Source organism: Lynx canadensis, chromosome A1 (assembly GCF_007474595.2).
Source record: "Lynx canadensis isolate LIC74 chromosome A1, mLynCan4.pri.v2, whole genome shotgun sequence".
Taxonomy (NCBI): Eukaryota; Metazoa; Chordata; class Mammalia; order Carnivora; family Felidae; genus Lynx; species Lynx canadensis.
Window position 1 is genome coordinate 87,787,638 of NC_044303.2, and position 10,206 is coordinate 87,797,843.

Below are 10,206 nucleotides of genomic sequence, written 5' to 3' on the forward strand. Positions count from 1 at the left end.
GAGAGAGACACACACAGAGACAGAGAGACATGAGACACAAACAGAGTGAGACAGATAGAAACCAAGAGAGACAGAGACAGAGAGGGATAGAGAGAGACAGAGACAGGAACAGAGACAGACAGAGAGAGACAGAGACAGAAACAAAAAGACACAGAGAGAGACAGAGACAGAGAGATACACATAGAGACATAGATAGCCAGGTACAGAAACAGAGAGACAGAGAGAGAGACAGAAACAGAGAGATAGAGAGAAAAAGATAGAGACAGAGACAGAGACAGAAACAGAGAGAGACAGGACAGACACAGACAGAGAGAGACAAAGACAGAGACATAAACAGAGAGAGACAGAGGCAACATACAGAGACAGAGAAACAGGCAGAGAAACCGAGACAGAGACAGGCAGAGATAGAGAGAGACAGAGACAGAAAGACAGAAACAGAGGGAGACAGAGACAGAAACTGAGAGAGACAGAAATTAACTCAGTCCTGCCCTGTCTCCAATATCTGGGGCTCAGGCCTCTCTGTCTCCAGCAGCCATGGCAAACACACAAGGTCGAGACATCTTTCCACCCAGCTGCTCCATCATCTTCCTCCTCCTGCAGCTTCTGTCCTGCAGCCTCTCTGCAAACGGTAGGAGAACTCTCCCCGCCCTCCCATGAGCCATGTTAGGAGGGAGCCTGTGCATGGACAGGAACACAGTAGGGGGCTAAACTGGATCCAAGCAGTCCTTCCCTGGGGACCCTGGACAAGGGCATGGGGTGTTGTTGAAGAACCTGCGTGTGGGTGGGTGTCCCCTGGGCGTGGGCAGGGGAAGACACTGGGCACAGGCTGGGGGGGGCAGGGCAGGGACCCTGTGCCCGGTGGGGGGGATGGCCCATGGTCTCCTCTCACCTGGCCTAACCCATGCTTTCTGCTATGACCTCATAAGGGAAAGCCGATTTCTCTGTCTCTGGTCCCGGCCAACCGGTCCTGGCTATGGTGGGGGAAAGTGTGAAGCTGCGATGCCATCTGTCCCTCAATATCAGTGTGAAGGACATGGAGGTGAGGTGGTACAGGGAGGAGCTGTCCCCAGCTGTGCACCTGCGCAAGAAAGGCAAAGATGTGACTGAAGAGCAGATGTGGCAGTACGAGGGCAGGACGACCTTCCTGATGTCCGGGCTGGCCCAAGACCAAGCTGTTCTGACCATACACAATGTCATGGTGTTCGATAACGGGACCTTCCACTGCAAGTTCAAAGATGGCATGGCGTCTGCAGAGACCACCCTGTGGCTAAGGGTGGCAGGTAAGGGTCGCCACTAGGGCCTCTGGTCTCCCCTAGCACTTATCCTCCAGCTGCAGATCCTCTGATCATGGCCCAAGCCTGAACGCATCCCACGGCATGCACTAACATATATGCAGTGGCCTGGGCCTGTCCCACAGCTTGTGCTAACATGTTTGGGCCTGGCCTGAGTGCATCCCACAGCATGCTCTAATGTGTTTGTGTCGGTCTACACGTGTCCCACAAAATGCGATAATGCACTAGAACAGGCAGGTTCTGGACGCCTGGCTCATTTTCTAAGTCGGCTTCTGTTACCCACACTGACCCCAGAAAGAAAGGAACGGAGGTATGGAGAGAAGGAAAGAGGCAGAAAGAGATACAGAGAGAAACAGGAAAAGACACCGATTTTGCAATACAGGAAAGGTATTTGATCTCCCTGGGCCTTTTCTGTTTTGTTCTGTGGTTTCTCAGAAGAGGGTAGCATATATGGCATATAAATATTACACAGAGCAAGTAGTCTGAAAAACCCTGATACCTGCTGGAAATTTTCAGGATCTGTGCTTTTCTGTCAGAAATGGTAATGGTTGCAGAGGCTGCAAAGCCTGTCTCTTCCCACAGGGCTGGGCTCTGAGCCCAGAATCCAAGTGCGAGCTGGCCGGGATGAAGGTATCAGGGCAGAGTGCACCTCGGAGGGCTGGTACCCAGAGCCCCAGGTGGAGTGGAGAGACTTCAGGGGACAGACCCTACCTTCCACGACCAACCTCACAGTGTCGCCAACAACGGGCCTCTTTGCGGTGGTGTCCAATGTGACTGTCTGGGACAGGGACGTGGGGAACCTCTCTTGCTCTATCTCCAACCCCCTCCTCCAGGAGAGGATGGAGGCCAAGATCTGCCTACCTGGTGAGTGTTCTGCTCCATCCAGGCCTCAAGAGCTCTGAGCATCCCAGACAGTCAGTAGTTAATATCCAATACTCCGCATAGTTCCTTGTGATGAGACCTTGTGAGATCTAGTCTGTCAGCTTCCAACTACACAGCACAGTAGTTAACTATAGTTTCCATGCTGTATATCACCTCCCTGGGTCTTATTTTATAACTGGAAGTTTGCACCTTTGACCCTCTTCACCCATTAGCTTCCCGATCTTTCACCTCTGGAAACCACCAATCTGTTCTCTGCATCTATAAACTAGGTTTTCTGGTTTTCTGGAGGTTTGGATGGTGTTTTGTTTCATTTTAGATTTCACTTATCCGTGAGATCCTACACATTTTTCCCTGTGGAACCTCACTTAGCAAAGTGCCCTCAGGTGCATCCATATTATTGAAAATGCCTGTATTTCCTTCTTGTCTATAGCTGAATAGCATCCCTTTGTACAAATATATATTTTTTTCTTTATCCTTTCATCCATAGGTGGACACTTGTGCTGTTTCCGTATCTTGACTGTTGTAAATAACACTGCAATAAATGTAGGGGTGCATTATCTTTCTCAGTTAATATTTTTGTTCTCTTTGGATTAATACCCAGAAGTGGATTGATATGGTAGTTCTATTTTTATTTTGGGGGGGAACGTCCATCATCTTCTCCACAGTGGCTGCACGGATAGCTCCTTTCGTATTAGCAGTAAACAGTATTCCCTTGTCTGGATGAACCGCAGCCTGTTTATGCATTCACATTCTGAAGGACACCTGGGGGCTTCCAAGTTTCACTCTGTATAAAATTTTCCTTCTAAACAACCTCAAGTTTCAGAAAATTTGCAGGAATGATACACAGAATGCAGACCCACTCAGTATTTAACCTTTTGCCATTTGTCTACCATCTCTCTCCTGTGTGTCTGTCCATGTCTGTCTGTACAAAGGCACACACATGTTTTCAGGTCATGTCAGGTTAGTTCACAAGCACCTGCCCCCTGACTCATTAACCCTATGGCATGTGTGTCCTAAGAACACAGGCGCTCTCTTACCTTGGCTTTCTCACCTCCCCAGACCCTCTTTTAGCTCAGTTGTCCAGAAGTTTCCCATCAATGGCGTGGAGGACAGTGCTGCCTGTGATCCTCATTGTAGTGGGACTTGTAGCAACTGGAGCCACCTGTCTTTTCTGGAAACGTCAGAGGGACAGGGATAGGGTACAGCTGGAAGAAGAGAAACTGTACAGAGAAGAGGAGCAGCTGTCCCAAGGTAAGCAGGCCCCAGTGGGACAGACGTGCCCCTTCCAGCCAGGGCACTCCTGTGGAGCCCTGCATGAAGTCCCTCCTTTGTGTACCCTCAAGCACAGGAGGAATGGGAGAGACCTGCCCAGGCCCCAGCTCAGGGACTTCCCACCTACCATATGCCCAGTGAGATCCTCCATCACTAAGAGGTGCTTGGCTGCTCTTCACTGGGTGACTTGGGGAAGACTGGCGGGTCTCTGCTGTGGAGACAGATGTGAGCTTGAACCTGGGAAAGTCTATCAGTCGAGGGTGATGACAACATCCTGAAAATGCTCAAGCAACAAATACAGCAGCAAGCCTGTCACCTGAGAGGATCTTGTTGTGAGCGCAGGGATCATCATCAGTATGGATCATTCCACTCGCCTGTCTGCTCTCCTCCCTGCCTCCTGTGTCCTTGCTCATAGCTGTCAGGCCCCGATCTGGGGAACAGGTCAGAGATGTGTCTTTATGACAGACATGGGAAGGCTGGGCCATCAGGCTACGCCCCACAAAACCTTTCCCTAGGAATACAGTGACCTGGATTGTTTTTTGGGCACTGAAGAAGGGATATTTGCTCTTCCTTTACAGGGTCCCCGCGAGAGCTCATTACATCCTGTTTTGACTTAGCTTCACAGAAAATGAGCTTTCGCCCCATCTGGTCAGTGCAAACCCTACAGTTTCACATCTTTCTGTTTCATTTCAGGCTGGCCAGAGGACGTCATCTATGGTGAGGACTATGTAGGGGCTGGAAGCGTCTGCTCCCTGAATGTTTGTTTATGTGTGCACACGTGTGTGTGCAGTGTGCATGTATGTGTGTATGTGTGAGTGCTGTGTGTGCATGGTATACATTTATGTGTTCACCTGTGTGCCTGTGTGCCATATGCACATTTGTTAGTGTGTGCACATGCACATGTGTGGTGCTTTGTGCACATAAGCTTTGTGCACATGTGTTCTCGCGTGTGCAGTGTGTGCATGTGTATTTATGTGTGCATGTGTATGCACATGCACTTGTGTCTGTGCATATATGTGCATGTGTGTGCACACATGTGTTTGTATGTGCACGTGCACTTGTGGACATGTATTGCACATATGTGTGCACATGTACTTGTGTGTGCACGCACTGCACATATGTACTTGTGTGTGCACCCACGTGCACATGTGTATTTGTGTGTGCACATGTACTCGTGTGTGTGTATGCATGTGCATGTATGCGTGTGTTCTCCTTTCTATTCCAGGGTGCAGAAATGCTGTGCTAAATGCTGGTTCTATGGCTGTAAACACCAAGTTTTGCTGCTCTGAGAGACCTTAGCTCCTGTTTACTGCCTGAGGGACAGACAGGCTGCAGACCCCGGGCAGCGAGAGAGCTAGCTCTTCCAAGGAACAGCCACTGTGGGGGACACTGTTAGCACAGAGAGTGCAGAGCCAGTGCCTTTCTGCCCCAGGGCACCATATAGGTGGGAAGCATGGGGGGAGAGTCTGGCTGTGGAGAGGGACCCCCAAGGACAGGAGGGGCAGTACTGCGAGCCATGAGCTGGGCAGATGAAAGCAGGAAGGGGATCTGGGAACACCTGTTCCACCACAGCCACATGGTGAGGGCCCAGGAAGAGACAGAGAGAAGCCAGTCTCCATTCGTTCATTCAGTTACAACCATGACCAGATATCTTCTGTGCAAGCAACTGGCCTCCATTAATGAATGTACAGCTTCCTCCTGTCCTCATGGAGCATAGAGTCTATGTGGGGATGTGAGCCACAAGTCAGCATTTGTTTTTTTTAATTATTAAATCTGGAATAACTGTGATAGGAAAGAGCCAGAATACTAGGAGGATGGCCAGGGGCATGTTCAAGTGGGATGTCCAGACCCCTGGGAATGGTGGGGTGCCAACATCTAAATGAAGGAGTGGGTGATGGCAAGACCACAGCTATACGAGGAGGGGGGAACTCGCCCCTGTGGCAAGGAGAGTGGGGTCTGTGGTGTGTGACAGCTGGGCATGTGGAAGAGGTACCAACAGGGCAGGAAGGCTTGTGTGTGCCCCTGCAGAGCCTGGGAGGCTGAGGTAGAGGCCTGGACTTTACATGAAGCACCGTGCAATATGAGTGAGAACCTGTAAGCAGGGGAGCAGCACTGATGGAGGAGAGGATACAGCCCCGAGATGGGTCCTGGGGCCACAAGTAGCACAGTCCAGAAGGGGCAAGGCAGAGGGAGCAGCCCAAGGTGACCCCCAGCTGCATAAGTCTCTGGCCCTTCTGGCTCCATCTAACAGAAGGTTTGGGGCAGATTTGGGCCAAATAAGTGAAAATCACCATGGACCTCCTAAGACTGAGCTGTTCTCAGACATCCTGCTAAGGACGTCAGATGAATCATTGGATACGCGAGTCTGGAAGTCTCAGGAGAAATCGGGACTGGAGACAGGAATTGGGGTCCATGGCAAATATCTGGTATAACTGAATGTGTGAGTGCTACATTTTTTGCTACACCTAAAATTATTCTTTAAAAATTTCTCTTTGGAAAAGAAGATTTTTTAAAAAGGGAAGATACAGGGAAACAAGAAAGATCCAAGATCTAGCGTTGGAGAAACCTGGTATTTGAAGGTTAGAGCAGTGGTTGTGGGAGGGCCAAGGGAGACTTCACCGTGGAAATGTGCAGGTGCAATGTGTTGAAGGAGCATCAACTTTCGTGCACCTGAGAAGTAGAGTCAGGTCAACCCGGGAAAATGGCCCAGAAAAACTGGCAAGCATGGTACAAAGAGAGGCGTCTCCTGTGGAGAGAACTGGGAGGGAGGTCTCAAATTTATTGCCTGTGTAGTTGAGCTAAGACTTGGTGAGTGGGGAATGGGAAGGTTCTGTTTGTGTTTGCTGTGGTTTTACTTTGAGGTCCGTGGCAGGAGAGCATGCCTGTTGCCTAAAAGGAACCATGTGGCGTGAAGATGCCTGAAGCCTGAAGGGAGGAAGAAAACCAGTAAGAGAATGACAATGCAGAGAAGATAGTCAGCAGCTGTGGATGGGATGGAGCACAGGTCTACACTGTGGCCAGGTCGGGGGTGGTGTGCAAGGGTCCAGCGCATACGTGATGGACAGCACAGGAGAAGATTCACAGCCAGGTGTGGGTGGTGTGCAAGAGGAATCAGTGTACACAGGACACAGACTGAGATCCAGGGACAGGTGTGGGTGGTGTTCAAGGGAAGCCAGTGCACCAGGACACAGGATGAGCTCCAGGGACAGGTGTGGGTGGTGTGCAAGAGGAGTCAGTGCACAAGGACACAGGATGAGCCCCAGATGCAGGTATGGGTGGTGTGCAAGAGGAATCAGTGGACAAGGACACAGGATGAGCTCTAGGGACAGGTATGGGTGTGTACAAGAGGAGTTAGCACACAAGGACACAGGCAGTGCTCCAGAGACAGGTGTGGGTGGTGTACAAGAGGAATCAGTGGACAAGGACACAGGGTGAGCTCCAGGGACAGGTGTGAGTGTGTACAAGAGGAGTTAACACACAAGGACACAGGCAGTGCTCCAGGGACAGGTGTGGGTGGTGTGCAAGAGGAGTCAGCACACAGAACACAGGATGAGTTCCAGGGACAGGTGTGGGTGGTGTGCCAAAGGAATCAGCTCAGAAGGACACAGGATGAGCCCCAGGGACAGGTGTGGGTGGTGTACAAGAGGAGTCAGCACACAAGGACACAGGATGAGCTCCAGTGACAGGTGTGGGTGACAGGTGTGCAAGAGGAATCAGTGCACAAGGGCACAGGTGGTTCTCCACAGTCAGGTGTGCTGTGGTGTGCAAGAAGTCACTATAGAATATTTTTGTATCAATGTCAATTGTATGGTTTTGATCCTATTACTGTGGGTTATATGAGATGTTATCATGGGCATATTGTGTATGGTATTTTGCAACCTCTTTGTAAGTCTCAAACTGTTTTTTGACATGAATATTTTTTAATGATGAGGGAATTTGGAATAGAAGGAGCTGGGTCCATTGTTCAGCTAGTGAGTCCATGTTTGGCCATCATAGATATGAACATGGGTGGGCTCAATCTGCATGGCCCAGACTCTACAGGGAAAGGGTTTGTATGGAGCAGAGGGTGAAGACTTCAGGAAGCAGCAATGAGAAATTGGGGAGAACATTTAGTCTTTGCTAGAAAGCGAAAGGGAGCAGGGTTCCTTCCAGAAGGAAGTAGAGAGCGGGGAGAAAGTTGTGGTTCTGTTAGGAGGAGAGCGTGTGTGCTGTCCAGCTGACAGGGATGGATGGTCAGGAAACATGAGTGTCTGGGGCATCGTATGCAGACCCCAGCAACCAGCAGCATGCCTACTGAATGGGCAAGGGTGGACACCAGCCATGAGGTTTCTGTTGTCGTGAAGGTGCCTGCACAGGCAGCTGGGGCTCCCAGCTGATCCCCACCCTCCCTGCCTCTCAGGTGTAGACAGACCCTCCCCCAGGTGACATGATGAGGGCCTGAGGGCTCTGAGAAGGATGGTGGGACAGGAGAGAAGGGATCTGTTTTGGAAGGTGTTCATCTCAGTTTGTGAGGCTGCTAAGGTGTCTCTCAGGGTTTTCCAGATGGGATCTCCCCTTCAGTGGTTGACCCCAGAGCTGTCCAATGGCATCAATGCACCTGTGACCTCATCTCATGTCACCCTGTCTCTTCACGTGTCCTCCTATGTCTTTCTCTCTATCTCTGTCTCCCTGTGTCTTTCTCTGTGTCTCTCTTCCTCTGTCTCTGTCTGTGTCCATACCTTTCTCAGTCTCCCTCTATCTCTCTTCCTGTGTCTCGCTATGTGTATCTCTCCTTGTTCTCCTTGTCTCTGTCTCTGTCTCTCTCTTTCCTTGCCTCTCTCTGTCTCCGTCTCTCTATCTCTCTCTATGTCTACCTGTGTCTGTCTGTCCCTGTCTCTGTCTCTCACATGCACGCCCACATAGCCCCACACACACACAAGTGCATATGTACACACACATGCACATCCACATCCATCCTGACACACGGGGCCCTGGGAGCAATGCCTATCTCACAGTGTGCCCCCCTGTCCCCTCATAGGAATCCCCCCTGGCTCTCCCTGGCTCCCCCTGGAGCCGCCTTTGCTGCCCTGGGATGGCCTGTTTGCACAGGATCCTGGACAGAGAAAGGGACTCACAGGGAGCCGCCTCCGCTGCTCTGGGATGGCCTGTGTGCACAGGGTCCTGGACAGAGAACGGTGACGCACAGGGATTCCCAGGGAGGCATGGTTCCACCTCCATGCAGGAGCACAGGTTGGGGACCCCAACCCCTAAACCTGATCCTCTCCTCTTCCCGCAGTGAGCCCATCCCTGGACCCTGACACTGCAAGCCCCAAGCTCGCTCTCTCTGAGGACAGGAAGACTGTGAGGCGGCTGTTCTTTGAACAAGAGCTGCCCAACGCCCCCAGCAGATTCGACCGGGACCCCTGTGTGCTGGGCCTGGAGCAGTTCTCAGCTGGGAGGTATTACTGGGAGGTCCAGGTGGGGCACAGGAAGGCCTGGAACCTGGGCGTGTGTCTGGAGAGCTTGGATCGGAAGGGAAGGATCCCCAAGTCCCCTCAGCACGGACTCTGGGCCCTGGAGCTGTACAAGAAGGGGTTCTGGGCACTTGCCTTCCCAAGAGTTCGCCTGCACCCTTCGGAGCCCCTGCATCGTGTGGGCGTTTTCCTGGACTGTGATGCAGGCAGAATCTCCTTCTACAGCGTGAGCAATGGATCCCTCATCTACGCGTTCTCTGGACTGTCCTTCTCGGCACCCCTGAGGCCATTCTTCTGCCTCTGGACACATGACCCCAGCCCCCTGACCATCTGCTCAGAACGGCAGCCCCCAGAGGCCTTGGGGCCTCCTCAGGGTGAGGGACAGGACAGGTGGGAACCCTCCTCCAGCAAGACCCATGATCTCTCTGCTCCAGCCTGTCACCAATTTGGGGGAGATGTATCCATTCTAAGTCCCAGCTAGATCACATACAAGGGTGAACCTTTCTGGATGATCCTGTGTTATCTCCACTTTCCTTCCCTGTAAAATACTGACAAAATATTATGGGCTGAATCATGTCCCCTCCAGTTCACATGTTGAAGCTCCAACCCCCAGGGCCTCAGAATGGGGCTATATTTGGAGATGGGGTCTTTACAGAGGTGGTTCAGGTAAAAGGAAGTCACTAGGGTAGGCCCTGATCCCATCTGATCCCATGTGACTGGGGTCCTTAATAGAAGAGGGGATCAGGGCATAGACACACATAGGGGACAACCGTGTAAGGACACGGGGAAGAGATGGTGTGTGGACGCCAGGGAGAGAGGCCTCAGGAGGAACCAGCCCTGCCACACCTGGATCTCATGCTTCCAGTTCCCAGGACTGGGAAAAAATAAATGTGTTGTTTAAACCTCCCAGTCTGTGGTATTTGTTACAGAGACCAAGCTGACTGTTACACCATATCATTACATGCTGTGGGGTGATTTTCTGAAATGAATTTGGGGCATATGTTTAATGTTGAGCCTAGTGCCAGACATGAAGTAGTTGCTCCGTAAATGCTAGCCTTGCTCATTCCCTCCTCTCCCACCTTCTTCCTGTTCACACCCCTCTCCTACCTACCCACTTCCCCTTCTCCTCCACTCTCTGACACTCACAAAGTCCTAGTCATCTGGTCTACCTTGGATGCCTCTGTCTTCCCACCTCACCATGGCAGGTTGGTGCAGACAGAGCTACGTTGAGGCCAAGCCAAAGATTCCAGGGCTCCCTGAGGTTGGTCAGGGTTGAATCAGGGCATGTGGGCAGAGAGAGTAGCCTA

At 51.5% G+C, this 10,206-nt stretch overlaps 1 protein-coding gene across 1 annotated transcript; it reads left to right on the forward strand.

Annotated features, from left to right (window-relative positions):
- The first annotated feature begins 402 nt into the window (after window positions 1-402).
- Window positions 403-9,808, forward strand: LOC115513655 (butyrophilin-like protein 10). The gene is given in 7 exon segments (XM_030314957.1): window positions 403-628; window positions 927-1,280; window positions 1,875-2,156; window positions 3,234-3,425; window positions 4,140-4,163; window positions 8,722-9,288; window positions 9,291-9,808. Coding segments are annotated over 7 exon segments (1,542 nt in total). The 5' UTR covers window positions 403-534; the 3' UTR covers window positions 9,320-9,808.
- The last annotated feature ends 398 nt before the right edge of the window (window positions 9,809-10,206 follow it).